Here is a 19,199-nt window from a genome sequence, read left to right as displayed (position 1 = left end):
ATCAAAGAAATTAAAATCAGTCAACTGTTAGTACAAATTAAATGGAAAGTGTTATACAATGTATACATATCTTTGCACATATGTGTGTGTATGCATGAGTTCAAAACCCAAATTCTTTATTTGGAAGATTTTTAAACATTAGAAAATTCTGTTGAAAGTTGTTGTTGTTGTTTGTTACAAGTTTTTATTGGTTGCAAGGTGGATGAGAGAGAAGGGCTAGGGCTAGGCAATGGGGGTTGTGACTTGCCCAGGGTCACACAGCTATGAAGTATCCAAGGCTAGATTTGAATGAGGCCCTCCTATCTCTAGGCCTGGCTCTCAATTCACTGAGTTGCCTAGACGCCCCATTTAAAGTTTTAAAGTGTGAATATGTTAGAGTTTTTATAGGTGACAGACACAATTTTATGAATTTATCAGGGAAAAACAGTAAGCAATATCAAATGCTCCAGAGGTAAAGAAGAATGAGGATTGGAGAGAAGAAATCATATTTGGTAATTGTCATTGGTAACTTAAAAGAAAGCACTTTTAGTTGTATAAATGGAAATTTTGAACCTTTGACTTCATCCCCCATAAGTCCCTTAGTTTTCCCAAAATTCCCTTTAATCTCTCCTGCACCTCCACGTTTGCATGGTCACCTTATTGTTTTATAGTGGACTGTAACTCCTCCCTCTTCCTCTTTTGTTCCTGGGAGCGAGCTGGTTAGTACCTTTTAGTTTGTCTCTTTTGTTAGTTTATTATTAATAAAATATTCATAAATGTAATATTTAGTATTTTGCATATTAATTTTAATCTCCACATAATTGAATAAGGAAATGTGGATGTTCCAAAAATTTCAGTTAACAGTTTAAAGCTATAAAAACATAAAACTTTATTAATATTTTTGGGATACCCTGTATATGCAGCCAGAATTTATAAAAGCGCTTTAATGTTGGTAAGATGTTTTACAAATATTATTTCATTTGATCCTCACAACAATCCAGTGAGGTAGGTACTAATATTATCCCCACTTTTATAGATGTGGAAATTGAGATAATAGTAAAGTGACTTGCCCAGAGCCACAAAGCTACTAAATCGCTGAATATCAATTTAAATTTGGATATTCCTAGCTTCATGTCTGGTGCTTTATGCACTGTGCCAACTAACTGCCTTTGATAGATAATGAGGAGAGAATACAACATTCCAATCTAGAAAGGAAGGCTGGAAAAATTAAACAAGCAGGGAGACTCAAGAGAAAAGCCCCAAAGAGTTACACTTAAACACTTATAAGCAAAAACTCGAAACAAACACAGATATGATGAGGAGGTGGCCAACTATCAGGACCTAGGCAACACTGGTACCCTGGATAGAAATAGGGACTTTAAGAAGAGGGGTGTATTTTGAGGAAAAGATAATGTAATGCAATCTGTAATGCACATCCAAACTCATCCATGTCTGTTTATCCTGTCCTATTTACTCTTTCCTCTCAAAAGTAGGGCTGCGGCACTAAGCCATTGAGGCAAAGTCTGTCCATTGAGGGGCAGCTATGGCAGCCATGGTCTGATCTGAGCAGAGTGGAGGGGCAGGCTATGAGGATGTTGGTGATGGTGAAGGGGGCTGGATTTTGCCTACACAGCTGCTACAAGTTCCCAGTTCACAATTAGGTTATAAAAAGCTCACTGTCCATTGGAGGATAGAGACATTGGTAACCAAGGGTGGGAGGAGACAGAATAGAGAAGTATTGAACTGTAGTGAAAAAAGGGAGTTAGTTAGACAGTTGTGTTCAAGACAAGTCCATGATTGGCTATTATAGGGATAAAGCCCTTTGATTGGTTGATCACACAACCATGGCAGCAGCCTCCCAGGAATTCTAAGCTCTACTTGGTAGATCACCTAACTAAAGGACAACAAAAAGATGTTTTGCTTTGTTATAGGTTTATATTTATTCTATTGAAATATATCTACTTATATAAAATAATATTATGTTAATATAATATTTATAGATTTTTTATTGGGGGAAAGAATCAAAGAAGGCTTTTTTTTTCTGAAAAAAAAAACCAGAATAAAAATGGCTAATGTGAGATTGAAAACCAATACAAGTAAAGAATAAGAGAGGGCAGCTGGGTGACTCAATGGACTGAGTCAGGTCTAGAGATGGGAGGGGAGGTCTTAGGTTCAACTCTGGCCTCAGACACTTCCTAGCTGTGTGACCCTGGGTAAGTCACCTAACTCCCAATGCCTTACTATTCTTCTGCCTTGGAACCAATACATGGTATTGATTCTAAGACAGAAGGTAAGGGTCTTAAAAAAAAGGAATAAGAGAAAACTTAGTTACCCTTGATAAGTTCAAAGTGGTCTCTATGACTATTAAGTCATGGTCAGTAATCTTTGAAAGATTATGGGTAACAAAGATTGAAGAAAGGAAAGAGCAAAGGAAGAAGGAAAGAAGGAAGAAAGGAAGGAAAGGATGGAGAGAGGAATGAAGTGAGGGAAGAAGGATAAAGGAAGGGAGGGAGGGAGGAAGGAAAGAAGGAAGAAAGAAAGGAAGGAAAGGAAAGAAGATCAGACATAAGAAAAAGTGCATTTCATTATCAAAACAGGAAAGAAAATGGAGACTGTAATCTATAGGCTTGTGAGCTTGAATTATATTCTTTGCAAAATTGTAGAATATATTATTCAAGGAATTGTTAGTGAAGACTTAGAAAAGAAAGAGCCAGCATGGTTCATCAAATACAGATCATGCCAAAATGATGTCATTTCTTTTCTTATCAGTTATTAGTCTATACCTGTAGTTTACTAGATTTTAGCAATACCTTTTTAAAAAAAAAGTCTCTTATGAAGTTATTGTGGAAGAGCTGGAGGGATGTAGGGAAGAAGATAGTGGTGCAGATTTGGAACCAGAGGCACAGATGCAATCTTAGCTATTATCTTAACAGAGAGTGTCTCAGGGATCTGTGCTGGAATCATTTCTGTTTAATCTTATTATTTGTGACTTAGATGCTAATTAAATTTGCAGATAATAGAAAGCTAATAGGGATAACTAAATTGTTTCGGATATAAGAATCTGGATTAGATCTCAACTAACTAGAATATCAGTCCTTATCTAATCCCATGAAATTTAATATATAGAGAAAAAATTAACTTCCCCAGGAACAGTGGGTGGGAGGCTTGTCAAGATAGGAGTTCATGACAGAGATCTGCATTTTTAATAGGCTGCAAACTTAAAGGATTGTCAGCTAAAAAAAGCTAATGGAGTCTACTTGTTTCGTGGTTTCAGTTGTATCCAACTCTTCTTGACCCTATTTGAGGTTTTCTTGGCAAAGATATTGTAATGGTTTTCCATTTTCTTCTCCAGTTCATTTTACAGATGAGAAAACTGAAGTTAACAGGATGAAGTGACTTGTCCAGGGTCATATAGCTAGTAAGTGTCTGAAGCCAGATTTGAAATCAGGAAAGTCAATTTCCTGACTCCAGCTATTACTGTGCCACCTAGTTTCCCTAATGTAGTTTTGAGCTGCATTAAAGGAGAGATGGAGGCAATAGTCCCAGTATATTCTGTGCTGGTCATATTACACTTGGAGCATTGTGGTCAACTTTGGGCACCATATTTAAGGAAGGGCAATGATAAGTTAGAAAACACTCAGAGGAGAGTGATCTGGTGGTAAAAGGCCCTGGAGACCAAACTATATGAGGATCAGTCAAAGAAAGTGGGAGTGGTGGGTCTGGAAAAAGGAGAAGATATGTGATATTTGTCCTTAAGTTTAACAGACTTCCAGAAACAGTCCTATTCTTCCTTCCTTCATTCCTTCGTTCCTTCATTCACTTGTTCCTTCCTTTCTTCATTTCTTCCTTCCTTCCTTCCTTCCTTCCTTCCTTCCTTCCTTCCTTCCTTCCTTCCTTCCTTCCTTCCTTCTTTTCTTCCTTCCTTCCCTTTTGTCTTCTCTTCAATTCTATTCCACAGACAGCTTTCCAAGAAATGAGGCTATTTTGTTCTTGTTTTTTTGGAAGGGGTAAAGAGTGGCCTATTGAGGGAGGGCAAGAATAATCAAGTTCTCTTATTTCCTTAAAAAAAATCCTTACCTTCTGACTTAGAAGTGATATTAATTATTGGTTCCAAGGCATAAGAGAAGTAAGGGCTAAGCAACTGGGGTTAAGTGACTTGTCCAGGATCATGCAGCTTGGAATTGTCTAAGACCAGATTTTAACCCAGTTTCTCCTGTCTCCCTTTTGCTTTCCTTTCTGTTTGTACAAGAGGGGGACAGAATATGACCATGGTCAAAGAAGACTACATTTCTCACAAGTCCCCAGCTTCAAGAGCACAGTACTAATTGGAGGTGAGCAGGGATTCATTTTCTCAGGAGTCCAGGCAAACTGGTGTTGGCATAACTGGTGGGGAGAAAGAAGGTGTTTTCTGGTCCAGAGGAGGATCCAAGATAGAGAGAAGGGAAAATAATAGTGGCTTCCAAAGGATCCAGAGGGATGTGATAGCCACTGCTTTAGCTATTGGCCCATCCATAGAGAATTAATGAAATTAGCTGAGCAGGGAGGGAGACATTCTGTCTGTAATATGCCACAGAGCTTTGCAGGACTCCACCAGGAACAGAGACAGATGCAGAAGCTGTTTTCACTGAAGTCCTCAGCTCCTTACTTCAGCTATGGAGATTATGGACTTTGCCTAAACTATGTATTTCTGGAGGGCATTAAGACCCTGGGATAGAGAAAGAATCAGAGGGAGGGAAAAAAGATTTGAGTCACTGGGAGAATATGGGGAGTAGCTACTTTGTGGTTTTACTTTTCATTTCTGTCCTGAATAAATGTTGCATATTTCTAAACTTAGTGGTGGCCTTGATTTCCAGCAGGCATGAACCTAGTAACTTAAACCCAAGTTACTGTGCCAGAAATTTTCAGAGGCATTTGGGTGGGAGCAAAATAGTTATTCTTTAATGTCAAATCTCCAAGATAGAACCTTGAGTTAGGCGGAGTCCAGGGCTGCTTTAGGCCCCAGAGTCCACAGATATTTGATGTAGAAGGATTAGAATTGTTCTGCTTGGCCCCAGAGGGTCAAGTTTGGAACAATCAAGAGGGCAGGTTTAGTTTTGTTATAAGGAAGAGATTCCTAACAATTGAAACTATCTTAAAGTGGAATGGGTTGTCTTAAGGAGAGGGAGTGCATTCACAGAAAGTCCTTAAGATAATAATAATAATAACAACAATAATAATAATAATAGCTTGCATTCATATTTATAAAGTATTTTGAGGTTTTTCAGAGCATTTTGCATAAGTTAACTCATTTGAGTGAAGGTTGCTCTACTACTAGTAGATGATGCTATTATAGGGGAATTCTTGGTTAGGTACAAGTTGGAATAGATGGCTTCAGAAATCCCTTCCAACTGTGAGATTCTGGGATTCTGTAAGGGTGAGAGGAAGAGTAACTTGTCCAAGGTTATTCAGCCAGTAAGTATAAAGGATGGAGAATAAGGTGGAGAATAATAACATTGTAAAGACAAAGACCTTTGAAACACTTCAGAACTCTGGTAATTTCAGACCCAACAATGATTCCAGAGGACCTATGATCTCTCTCTCTCTCTCTCTCTCTCTCTCTCTCTCTCTCTCTCTCTCTCTCTCTCTCTCTCTCTTTCTCTCTCTCTCTCTCTCTCTCTCTCACCTATTTATCCTATCTATATATCTATCTAATCAATCTATCTTGTGAATCTAATCTATTTTATCTGTCTTACCTATCCAATCTAATATATCAATCCATCCATCTAACCTAACCATCCATATACCTAATCTATCTAATCTATCCACCCATTTATCTATCTATTTAGAAATCATGGCCAATAAAGAAATTTATTTTACTTGATTGTGTACATTTGTTATAAGGTTTCCTACCCACCCCACTCCCCAGTGGTAAGAAGGGAGAAATGTGGAAGAGAGAAAACAGATGTTAGGTAAGTGAAAAAAATTAAATTAAATCTTTCGGAAAGTATAAGAAGTAGAGGTAGAGTAGGGTGATCTGCTTACCAATGAAGGACACAGCCTTAGTGTTGATGATGCCACTGGGTAGCAGGTGGAAATCAAACTCTTTGCCATCAACCACCACAGTGTGGCCAGCATTGTTTCCTCCCTAGGAAGGAAAAATTCATCAGAAGTGAAAGTTCTGGAGCAGGCTTGGTTGAACCCCTAACCCTGGAGTTAAGCTCAGGTCCTCTTATTCCTCAGTCATAGCACCCTATCTAGGACCTGACTTGGCTGAAGGGGGCATATTTAGAATGCTATCTTTGGGACCACTGATCTCAATACTTAGGGAAAGAGAGTCAGTTCCTACAGAGGTAGTTAGCTGTGTGTAGAGAGTTACTATTTCCTTAGACTAAACTTTGACCCTGGGTTACAATCCTAGTCCTGACCCTGTCTTCAAAATGAACCTTGGTTCTAGTTTTAGTCAGCAGAGTCATGGAAACAATAAATGTAGTCCATTTTCTTTTCTTCCATTAAGGCAGTTTCCCAAGAAAATGCAGCAGTTTGTTTTGGGCTTTTGGGGGGAAGGGATTAACAGATGGGGTATTGAGGGAAGACATGAATAATCAAGTTCTCTTATATCTTTACAAAAAAACCCCCCAATTCTTACCTCTGTCTTAGAATCAATATTAAGTATTAGCTCCATGACAGAAGAGTGGTAAGGGCTAAGCAATGGGGGTTAGGTGACTTGCCCAGAAGTGTTTGAGGTCAGATTTGAACCCAGGCTCTCCTGATCCCAGGCTTGGTATTGTGCTAACTGTGTACTGGGCTATCTGCCTCCACTTATAGCTCTTTTTATTTCATGAGCCTTCCTGAGCTCATCTCACAACCTATGCCCCAGCTTCCTTCAAAGAATAAAGATAAAAATTCACAGTCCAACTTCTTAGGGGGCAGGATATGATTAATTTTGGTCATAATTTAATTGGTTTATCTTTCTTATTTCTCTGGCTAATGCCATTTATAGGAGAAAGATTCTTGAATCAGGGGCCAGAACATCAGGATCATATACCTTGTCATTAATTGTGATTTTAGGTTCATTACTTACCTTGTCTCTGATCCTTAGTTTTCTAATCTGCATAAACCCTTGCTCTGCCTCTCTCTCCCAGGGCTTCTGGGAGGCTCAAATGAGATAACAGATGGGTACTTTTCATGCTCTAAATTGGGCTATGTATGTGAGGGAGTATTATTCAGAAGAGAATGTCAGAACTGGGAAGAACAGAGAAGATCTGAGCAGGGAGGAAGCTGAGAGATTCATTAGTCCAATCCTTTCATGTTCCATATGAAGAAACCAAGACCAGAAAAAGGAAAGAAAGGATGAAAAATCACAGTAAAGCCAGAATTAGAACTAGAATCCAATTTCCCTGACCCCTAGCTCTTTCCACTACATAAATGTATTTGCTTCCTATGGGCTCACTTGGTGGGCAGTAGGAAAAGTGACTAAGAGAGCAGCTAGGTGACACAATGGATAGAGCATCAGGCCTAGAGACAGGAGGTCTTAGGTCCAAATTTGGCCTCTGACACATCCTGGCTATGTGACCCTGGGCAAGTCATTTAATCCCAATTGCTTAATCCTTATTGCTCTTCTGCCTTGGAACTGATACTTAATATTGATTCTAAGAGAGAAGAAAAGGATTAAAAAAATGATTAAGAGGAAGAAGAAGATGGGGAAGCTGGAAGAGTATTTTACAATATGTCCCAGATAATGGACATAGTAACTGAGTTATTGCCTATAGTTGGAGGTAGCAAGATCTATGGAAGACCATGGGACTAGGATGCAATATGTCTGAATTTGAATTCCTATTCTGTTTTTGTTGTCATTCAGTTGTTTTAGTCATGTCTGACTCTCTGTGACTCTATTTGGGATTTTTTTTTTTAAATACTGGAGTGGTTTGCCATTTTCTTCTCCAGCTCATTTTATAGATGAGGAAACTGAGGCAAATAGAGTTAAGTGACTTTCCCAGAGTTTCACAGCTAGAAAGTATCTAAGGCTGGATTTGAACTCATATCTGTATTTTATCTGCTGTATCATCTTGCTGCCTCCTACTCCACTCCTCATTTGCTATATGATCTTGGGCAAATTTCTTCAGTTCTTTGAATCTCAATTTATATTAATTAAGGATTTAATAATAATGTGATGATTATGATGATAATAATAATAATTGGTCACATTTATGTAGAGCTTACTATGCAAAAGCTCTCTCATTTGATTCTCATAACAATCCACGGAGGAAGGTACTACCATTACTCATGCTAATAACTGAGTAAAATGAGGCACAGTAAATGACTTGCCCAGGGTTAGATGGCTAATAAGTCTGAAGCTGGATTTGAATTCCAGTCTTCCTGACTCTGGGCCCAGTGTTCTTTTCTCCCTGCTGGAACTAACTGCCTCCAATTAGTTATAATTATTTCTGCCAGAAATTGTTCTATAGGTCCAGAGTCTGGGGCTTCCATTGCTGTGCTGGCCCAGACTCTAAGCCCACCAGATAAAAGCATAAGAGCCCAGGCAGGGATACACAGAGAGAAACACAAGTAAGTGTTAAATACTCCTGTGATCCTCCTAGCGATTAATGATGAAGCCCTCACAGATGTGTGGCATATGGCCAGCCATACTACCCACAATCTGCTTGCCCATCAGGAGCCAGATGCAAAAAGGGCCTTTCTAGAAGGGAGAATGATCCAAGGCTCCCTTATCCATCTGTTGGTCCTTGAAGCTGGACAGCATTACATATAAAGCAAGTGCCTGGAAACCCCGGGAATGTTGGATTGGTCTCCAAAATAGTCTGCCTGGTTCCTATCCAAAGTGGAGACAATAGAAGGTGGCAGAAAGGTCCTTGGGCATGGAATCAAAAGATCTTGTTCAGATCCTGGCGCTGCCTCTAAAGGCTAGATCTTATGCAAAGCCTTTTTTCTCCAGGATCCAGTAGAGAGAGAGAATCCCTGCCCTTGTTTACATCAAGTGGGGATTAAATAAAATAATGAAGGAAGGAAATAAGCATTTATATCGTGCCTACCATGGGCCAGACACTGTGCTAAGAAGCCTTTTACAGAAATCATCTCATTTGATCCACACAACAACTGTGCCAGGCAGATACTATTATTATCCCCATTTTACAGTTGAGTAAACTGAGACAAACAGAAGTTTCAGTCATGTCCAATTTTTCATGACACCATTTGGGGTTTTCTAGGGAGAGATACTGGGGTAGTTTGCCATTTCCTTCTCCAGCTCATATGACAGATAAATAAACTGAGGCAAACAGGATGAAGTGACTTGCCCAGGGTTACATAGCTAGTAAGTAACAAAGTTTGGATTTGAACTCAGGTCTTGACTCCAGGTCCACTGCTCTATCCACTGGATCACCTAACTGCCTCAATTTAAGTATTTTGAAAAGCATAAAAAATAATCATCAAATATCAGATGCTGTTCTAGTTCCTTATTGTGTCTGTATTGTGTCTCCAGCTGGGATTATCCTGACAGGTAGTGAGTTTCCTCTTCTGGCAGAAGCATCTATTAGAGATATTGTAGAGGGGATTCCTGTTCACATGCTGGAGGAATTCTGACCCTGAAATTCTGTGATTCTGTGGTTGGTAAAGCCTTTTCCAATCTACATTCAGGATCTCCTCAGATTAAGATTACTGAGACTTAGTTTCTTCATCTGTAAGATGGGGAGAGCAATAGTCTTTTTTCATTTATATCCCTCCATGTACTTTTTGATCCAATGAAACTGTCCTCCTTGCTTTTCCTCATATGGGACAAGCCATCTCCCGACTCAGTGTTCTTACCAGCTAGAATTAATGCCTGGAATGCTCTTTCTTCCTTATCTTCGCCTCCTGCCTTCCCTGGTATCCTTAAAACCTCAGCTAAAGACTTTCCCTCTTTAAGAAGCTTTTCCTGATCTCCCTTAATGCTAGAGACTTTTCTCCAGTGCTTAGTTTATCTTTTCTGTAAGTAGTGTTTGCACATTGTCTCCTCCATTAGACAGTGGACTCCGTGAGAGAAGAGGCTATCTTTTACCTTTCTTTTTGTCCTCAGTGCTTAAGTGTCCAGTACATTAAGTAGGAGCTTAATAAATGCTTGTTTGACTAACGTTTTAAAACATTATTCTGGGCTTCACCAGACTACATTGGGGTCCAAGACACAACTCTCCCCCTTAAGAAGTAAAGCTCTTTCTCAACTCTTGGGAGGACCTTCAAAGGACATGAGGGATGACTTAGAAAAGAAATTTCTACTCAGAGTTGGATAGTTGGAAAATATTGAACCCCTAAAGACTGCATTGCCCAGAGTTCCTTTCTGTATTACCTAGAATGCTTTTCCTTTTGTTTACATTTGCATGATCACATTTGTTTAAGTTCTGAGGCTCTGCCTCATTCTTTCTTTTTTTGCTCCTGGGAACAGACTGGTTAGTACCTTGTAGCTAGTATTTTTTGTTAGTTTGTTATTAATAAAACTTTATTAAATATAATATTTAGTTATTGGATATTAATTTTAATCTCCACAAAGTCTATGACTAAGAGCAGAATTAGCCAGCTATAGTAATAACCCACTGGGAGATATAAATAGGCTGAAACACTTGACCACTGATATTGTCTGTATAAGTCAAAGCACAAAAAGTATTTATTATCGAGGTGGCTGGGGTCTAAACCAGGGTGGTGGCTGTGGGAGTAGAGAGAAGGGGGCCATGGAGAGAGCTATTGTGGAAGCAGCCTTATTGGGTAATGGGGATGAAGAAGAAGAGGCAAGAATTTTTATGTTGGATGTTGTTAAGTTGTAATTGTTGGGTGGAAAAATCAATAGAAACAGAGAAGATGGAAGAGGGGGCAAAGAAATCATGGCTCCATTCACATATTAAAATAAATATTAATATTTAATTTCTCATGTTTATATTTTTATTATAACCCTAGGCAAGTCACTTAGCCACTCTGAGCTTCCTCATCTGTAAGATGGAGATAATCATAGCTATAGTATCTATATCATAGGAAATCAAATGAGATCATGCGAGCCAAATGCATATAAACCTTAAACATGCTATTTGTCTGCTATTATCATTGCCTTGTACTGTTTGCATTAGACTGTGAGTTTCCCAAGAGTAGGCCCTGCATACTGTGTGTGCATGAACCTCCCTATTCCCCACCTGCCTTGGTAGCCCAGGCTAGGGTCCTGTACCCTGGAATTGCCAACAAAGTTTGTTCTTCCGAATTTTGATTGGATTAGGTCTCAAGTGGTGATTGGACTTTTCCAAGATCAGCTCTGCAAACCTAGTTATAAAGAGATAAAAACCCTATTCCAGTACATATGTCCTGATGGCTGAGGAAGAAGGAGACTATGCTACATGGGAGAGGTAAAGTTAGGAGAGATGGAGAAACCTGAATGAAACAATTCAGACTATTCTGTCAGGTCATTCTAGATTTTTCTATAGGATGTACAGAATAGGTAAAGTCATCAGTCTGGTAGTTCTTGCTTGTGTCTATAGGAGAACTAGGAATTCCTAGTCCATTAAGAGCCACACAAGGCCTGGGTCTCTCTATTAGCCAATCAATCAGTGAACCACCTAGGATGTATTCAGATAGAGAAGGAAATCGGAGCTCTCCTCTTGGGGAGTTCAAAGATCAGGGAGAAAATGAGGAGGAATAGTCTTAGCACCTACCCTCAGTGAACTCATGGTTTTTGAGGACTAGAGGAAAGAAGAGTAGCCTTAGCTCACCCCTCACCCCCAGGAAGCTCCCAATCTGGTAGCTATGGTGGGGAGATGGGACACAGGAAAGATACAGCAAACAAGGCAAGGTGGGTCTAGAGTGTTCTGCTCACAACTTAAGCCTTGCCTTGGATCAGATTAGGAAATCCAGGAGAAGCAGTTAAATGCAAAGTTTCCTGGATGAAGTTAGACTCTAGCTGAACCTTGAAGGGTGGGTAGTATTTGGATGGGGGAGGACAGAAAGGAGAGAATTTCATGCAAGGGACATAGAATGAGGAAAGACAAATTCACAAGGTATTGATTTAGTAATAAAGAGATTGTTCTGGCTGGAGCAGAAAGGGAGTTGTTAGAGACAGAGCTGGAAAGACTTTAGAGGACCCTCAGTTCTAACATGTGAATTCCACACTATTTGGCAAACAATTGGGTACCATGGAAGCAGAGGAGCCACGTAATCAGATCTGTGCATTAAGAAGATGGCTAGCAGTATGTGAAGGATGAATTGGAAGGCAGATTGTCTGAAGACAGAAAGGCCAGGCAGAGGCTATCATTACACTAGAATTCTTACAAAGGTGATGAAGACCCAGACTGCGTTCAGGCCCTGGCCAGACATCTGTGGCATTTATGAGACATTTTTTAAAGGAAGAACAAGATTTGATAAATAGACTTGATACAGGGGAGAAAGAAGAGTCAAGAGTAACTAAGGCTTGTTGCTTGTGATACTCCACCACAGGCCCTTCTGTCTTCCTTTATCTTTTCTTGGTGGTTTTATCTGTTTTAAGAGTTTTCCTTGATTCAGTTCATCTTTCATTCAGTTGCCAATATGATTTTCCTAAAGGGCTGGGCTGACCATGCCACTTCCCTACTCAATAAATTGCAGTAGCTGCCCATTGCCTCCAGGTTCAAATGCAAAACCTTCTGTTGGACAATCAAAGCCCTTTATAACCTACTCCCCCCACTATCTTTCCAGTTTTCTTCCATATCCTATTTTGTAAAAAATTTGTACTTACTTTCTGATTAGAATTAATACTATCAGTTCTAAGGCAAAAGAGTACTAAGGGCTAGGCAATTGGGATTAAGTGACTTGCCCGGGGTCACAGAGCTAGGAAGTATCTGAGGCCACATTTGAACCCAGGACCTCCGATCTATAGGCCTGGCTCTCTATCCACTGAGCCACCTAACTGCTCCTTCTGCTATATACTTTTTTTAAAAAAATTCTTACCTTCTTTCTTAGAATCAATATTGTGTATTGGTTCCAAGGCAGAAGAATAAGGGCTAGGCAATGGGGGTTAAGTGAGTTGCCCAGGGTCACACAGCTAGGAAGTGTCTGAGGTCACATTTGAACCCAGGTCCTCTTAACTCCAGGCCTGGAACTCTATCCACTGTACCAACTAGCTGCCCTTTCTGTCACATAGTCTTGAATCCAGGGATAATGGCCTCTTGCTGTTCCATGAATAAGACTTTACATTTCTTGGCTCTAGCCATTTTCCCTGGTTGTCCTCATGCCTAGAATGTTCTCTTTCATCTTTACCTTCTTTTAAGTTCCAGCTAAAATCTCACTTTCTACACAAAACAAGCTTTCTTAATTCTAGTGTCTTCCCTTTGCTGATTATTTCACATTTATTCTGTTTAGAATTAGTCTTCATTAGACTGAGAGCTTCTTGAGGGCAGGGACTATCTTTTTATAGATAGTAGGTGCTTTTATTAACTATCTCTATATTCTCTCTGTCTCTTTCCTTTGCCTTCCTTTCTTCTCTTTTCCTTGTGTTCTTAAGCCATAATACCGAGTGAGACCATAGACTCATGATCATAGATCCAACACCCTCACTTTAACAGATGAAGAAACAGAAGCCCTGAAAAGTTAAGAGACTTGCCCATAGTAACACAGCTTCTAAATAGTAGAGCTAGTACTTGAACTCAGATCATTTGACTCTAATCCACTGTACCATGCAACCTCCTTGAAAAGACTTGGAAGAAGATCTCATTACTAGGCAGTAATTAGGAGGCCAAAGACAGAAAGATAGGTTTCACATGTCAAAATATTCATTGTATTCATTTTGTTGTAACATGGAACTGGAAATAAAGTTACTGTTTGGTTGCTTTTCAGTCATATCTGACTCTTTTTGACCTCTTTTCAGGGGTTTTCTTGGCAAAAATACTGGAGTAGTTTGCCATTTCCTTCTCCGCCTTATTTGACAAATGAGGCAAACAGAGGTGAAAGGATTTGCCCAAGGCCACACAGCTAGTAAGTACCAGAAGCCATATTTGAAACACAGGAAGAGGAGTCTTCATGACTCCAGGTCTGGTATTTTATCCACTCTACCACCTAGCTATCTGAGCTAAAGTAGGTGCCTGCTGATTAGAGAATGACTAAAAAATTATGGGATTTGGATATAATAAATACTATTCTGCCCTAAGAAAAGATCTATGTGAAAAATTCAGCATAACATGGGAAGCTGTACATGTACATGTACTGATTACAGAGTGAAGTGGAATCAGTAAGACAACTTATATGATGTTTTCGTAGACATATAAAGAATGACAAAATCAAATGCTGTTTTATTATAATGATTAAGTTTGGGCCCAGAGAAGAGTTGAGAAGATGTCTCTCCATCTCTTCATTACAGAGGTGGGAAGAATGATAAATGAGAATACTACATATACTTCAGATATGATTGATAAATTGCTTTTCTGGTTCGTGTTCATGAACATTTTTTGCCCTCTTCTATTTAAGTTTTTTGTTACTGGGACTCTATGGGTAAGGGAATGGAGAAGAGTATAAATGGATGAAAAGAAAGGGCATCACCTTAAAAAAACACAGCGAAATATTAAAGGGACGTTACCCAATAAGAAAGAAAAAGAAAAAGACTTGGGAAGGAACAAGAGTATTGTCTTCAAATATATGAAGGGTTATCATGTGGAGAAACCATTCAACTTGAACTCTTTGACACCAGGGGACAGAACTACAAGGGTGGAAACTGCAGAGAAGCAAATTTTATTACAAATATAAGAAAGGACTTCCTAATGTTCAGAGCTGCCCCCCAAATAGAATGAACCACTCTTGTAATAGAGGACAGGCAAATGATGGAGTAATCCTTAAATTTGGGGTTCTTTTTTTAAAAAGTGTTTTCCCATGATTACATAATTCATGTTCTTTCCCTCCCCTTTTCCCTCCTTCCTCCCAGCGCCACAAGCAGTTCCACTGGGTTATACATGTATTATCACTCAATACCTATTTCCATATTATTCATTTTTGTAATAGAGTAGTCTTTTAAAAACCAAAATTCCACATCCTATTTGCTTATAAACAAGTGATTAGATTAATTATGCTTTGGCAATCAGCTGAACTCTATGAATCCCTTCTCTGAATAATGTTTTTAGCTGCATAAAATAAAACAAGCTTGCAAAGGAAAATGATTATATTGAAATGCAGTTATAAAAATATATATACATATATATATACACATATGGACACACACATCTATAATATATTCCTGGACACCAGGTTAAAAATCCCTGGTCTAGAAGAACAAGCTGACATTCTTATAATAGAAGTAGGACTAGTTGGTGACACCAGGTTAGGAGCTCCTTCCCAGAACAGCACGCTTTCAGACCACAAGATAGCTTAGATGGGGAAATAAGACAGCTCAGGGCAGCACCTATTATCTCTCTATTTCCATTTTTGAGTGATACAGTAGTTCTTGCCTGACTTGCCACCAACTGGAGAAGGATTTTTTTTTGCTCATTTGAGACTTTTGTATATACAATAACAAATCACACAATTACAAGACTTTCCCATTACCACTTAGTAAACTGACAGGAAATAGTCAAGGGATACCCAGGCATGCTGTGAATTAGGGACTGAGTCTTTCCTTTACAGGGCACCATACATTTCCAGAGGCAGACCCAACAAATGTCCTCATGGGATGATGCCAAGTAGAACATTTAAACATACTCGAAGTACTGTGCCCTCACTGGCCAGTGCCCCTTTCTCCCACTCCTTACATCATGGTAGCGAGGGACCTCTCTGTCACTGGAGATGTTCATGTAGGGGTAGAGAACTTAGAGATTTTGTAGAGAGGATTTCTATGCTGAGGGGAAGTTGGTCTAGGGAGCTACTCTCTCACTCTTGTGGTTATCTAATGCTGACAACCCAGAGATTAAACCCAATCCTGAAACACACAGCACAGCAAAACACACACTGGATGCCTTTGTTTTGGGGAAACACAGAACACAAGGTTGCCATGGTAGGGACAGTCAGGGGATGTCAGGTGACTAAAAGGTCAGCGTTGGCCTTTAGTAGTCTGTTTACTTATGTTTTGGGTACTTGGTCCACCGCCTCCCTTGGCGAGTAGGCACAGAGCCCAGGAATTAGACGTGTGGCCAGGCTAGTTTTTGGCTCTCTGTATAGGCTGCTGATGGCATCTCATTAGAGAAGTAGAGCTGTCCCTGACCTCTCCTAGCCCAAAGAGTGAAGGAAGCTCCTGTGAAAAACTCAAGGTAGGCTTGAGTGATTTCACTCTATGTTCACTAACTTGTGATCTTGGGCATTTGTAAATCTTAAAAAGCACTACAGAAAGGTGAGTTATTCAGTTGTCAATAAATTTTACAAAATTACAAAGAATAATCATGGCACCAGAGAAGAGATTTGAGAATTGCCACTAATACCTTTAGAGAGGAGTGTGTGTGTGTGTGTGTGTGTGTGTGTGTGTGTGTGTGTGTGTGTGTGTGTGTGTGTTAGAATGTCCAAGAATGCAGGGCAGTTCATCTGTCAGATTTTTTTTTGGATGACTGATTGACTTTGCTAAATATTTTTTCTCTTTCTCTTTCTCCTTGTTTCTTTCTCTTTCTGTCTCTCCCTCTCTCTTCTTTCTCTTTCTCTTTTTCCTCTCTTCTCTTTCTCTTTCTCCTTGTTTCTTTCTCTTTCTGTCCCTCTTTTCTTTCTCTTTTTCTCTCTTCTCTCTTCTCTTTTTTTTCTTGCTCTCTTTCTTTCTCTCTTTCTCTCTCTTCCTTCCTTTCTCTTTCCATCTTAGAATCAATACTGTGTATTGGTTCCAAGGCAGAAGAACAGTAAGGTCTAGACAATGAGGGTTAAATAACTTGCCCAGGGTCACATAACTGGGAAATGTCTGAGGCGAGATTTGAACTCAGGACCACCTGTCTCTAGATCTGGCTCTCAATCCACTAAGCCACTAGTTGCCCTCTTTTATCTCTTTTTCTTAAAAAAAAAGTCTTTGTTATAAGGGATGGTCCTCTGGGAGGATGAGAAATGGAGGGATATAGAAGGAAATTTAAGTGAGGTAAAATAAAAATATTAATAATATTAATAAGATTTAAAAAAATAAAGATTAGTTATTTTAAATAATAACTTCTCCCTGTTCCAGTAGCTCAACAAAGAGTTGAAGTTATCCTGAGCACTTGAAGATATTGAATATATTCTCAGCTATAGATTATCTACTACCTGAGGACCAACCTCCTAGGCTGAGAAATAGGCGATTAATTATTTGACCATGAGGACAAGAAAAGCAAAATGCCCATCAGTTCTATGTGGCCCTCTTCTATTTCAGCAGTACTTATGTCCAAGAAGCAGTAAAGGAGTAGTAAAGATACAAAGAATCACAGTTTTTCATCTGGAAACATTCATTTAATTGTTGGTACTCTAAATAAAAGATCTTATTCTTTGAGTTGACTAGAGGAACTGAACCGTATCAATATTGGCATTTTTTTCTATAAATAAAATCAGAAGATAAAAGGAAGTTGAGGCTAAATAACAGGAAGGAAAGCAATCTGGAATTGTACCAAAAACCTTACTGAACAGTTCAAGTCCTTTGACCCTAGGTACAAAAAGATCAAAGAAAGAGGAAAGGGTCCTTTATGTATAAAAATATTTATAGCAGCTCTTTGTGTGGTAGCAAAAAACCAGACCAAACCAAACCCAAACCCCAAACCCTGGAATCTAAGAAAATGCCCAACAACTGAAAAGTGATTGCATGAATTGTATATATGATGTGATAGAGTACTATCATGCTCTAAGAAATGAGGAAACTGATGATTTCAGAAAGACATGGAAACACATAAATGGAAGCAGATTAAAGTGAATAGAACCAGAAGAGTTTATGCCATAATATGGATAGTCTAAAAAACGACTAGTTTTGAAGACTTTTATAAATTTATGAAGAGTGAAACAGGAGAACAATTTCTGTAGTGACAATAACTGAAAGCTGTAAGAACAAGGATAAGTAGTATAATGACTATCTATGACTTCAGAGGACCAATTGCCAGAGAGATTTTAGGGTGCAGAATGAGACATGTATATTTTTGTTTACAGTCATTGAGGAATTTGTTTTTCTTGTCTATGCATATTTGTTAAAAGAAATGTGCTCCCCGCCTTTGTTTTACTTGAGAATGGGAAGGGGTTGAATAAGTGATGCAAGTGGACAGAGCACTAGGTATAGAGTGAGGAAGATCTGAGTTCAAATTTGACTTTAGGTTTTTTTAACCCTTACCTTCTACCTTAGAATCAATATTATGTATTTATTGGTTCTGAGGCAGAAGAGTGTTAAGGGCTAGGCAATGGGGGTTAAGTGACTTGCCCAAGGTCACACAGCTAGGGTGTCTGAGGTCAAATTTGAATCTAGGACCTCCTGTCTTCTAGACCTGGCTCTCAATCCACTGAACTACCTAGCTGCCCCCTGACCTCAGATTCTTATTAGTTATATGGTACTGGGCAAGTTATTTAAACTTTATCTCAGCTTCCTCATCTGTAAAATGGGGATAATAATAGCATCCCCAGGGTTGTTGTAAGAATCAAATGAAATAATAATTGTAACTCTTAGCACTGTGCCTGGTATATGTCATAAGTACTATATAGATGTTAACTATTTTAATTGTTATTAATTTTAAAAATTAGAAAAGTGAGGAGTGCCACAGATATTAAATATTGCATTAACTTAATGATACTTAATTATTTTACTTTGTTACAAGAAATTTCTCACAGAGTCCTCTGTAAATGTAATATAAAAACAAAACATTAATAAAATGAAAGTGTAGATTTTTTTTTAAACTAAAGAAAGGCTTAGATTCTCCTTGAAAAGGCAAATAAGGGAAATGATAGAGTTGCTTTTATCATGTTCTCAAAGGCAACAAGAAACATCATTTCATGGGATTTGGTCATCTAACCTTCACAATGTTTATGATGACCATAAGCAAAGAGATCATCCTGAGGATAATTGCAACTTATACACTAACATTGTAGTAGATGATGAAGAGGTAGAGAAATTTTATGAGGAACTGGAAAAGGTTTTCCCAAGTTCATATATACTGATACTTGATGAACTCAATGTGAAAGTAGCCATAGGAGAGGATGGTGAAAAATTTGTTGGAAAATATGATTTTGCATTAAAAGTTGAAAGAACTCAAAGGCTATATAAAAATCTCACATCTATATATCATGAATACTTTCTTCAATAGAAAGTATGGAAGTTCTGGACATAGTGATTATTAAATATCACACATACA

At 38.8% G+C, this 19,199-nt stretch overlaps 1 protein-coding gene across 2 annotated transcripts in view; it reads right to left on the bottom strand.

Annotated features, from left to right (window-relative positions):
• ADSS1 (adenylosuccinate synthase 1) overlaps positions 1–19,199 on the bottom strand; it is an 84,004-nt gene that overhangs the window by 40,901 nt on the left and 23,904 nt on the right. For both annotated transcript variants that reach the window (XM_044664647.1, XM_044664646.1), the window contains exon 2: positions 6,001–6,103. In XM_044664647.1, coding sequence (XP_044520582.1) covers positions 6,001–6,103 — 103 coding nt within the window. The remainder of the gene's footprint in view (positions 1–6,000; positions 6,104–19,199) is intronic.

This window comes from Gracilinanus agilis, chromosome 2, assembly GCF_016433145.1.
Source record: "Gracilinanus agilis isolate LMUSP501 chromosome 2, AgileGrace, whole genome shotgun sequence".
Classification (NCBI taxonomy): domain Eukaryota; kingdom Metazoa; phylum Chordata; class Mammalia; order Didelphimorphia; family Didelphidae; genus Gracilinanus; species Gracilinanus agilis.
Note: the sequence above shows the minus strand (reverse complement) of the source record. Positions and strands in the feature narration are given on the sequence as shown.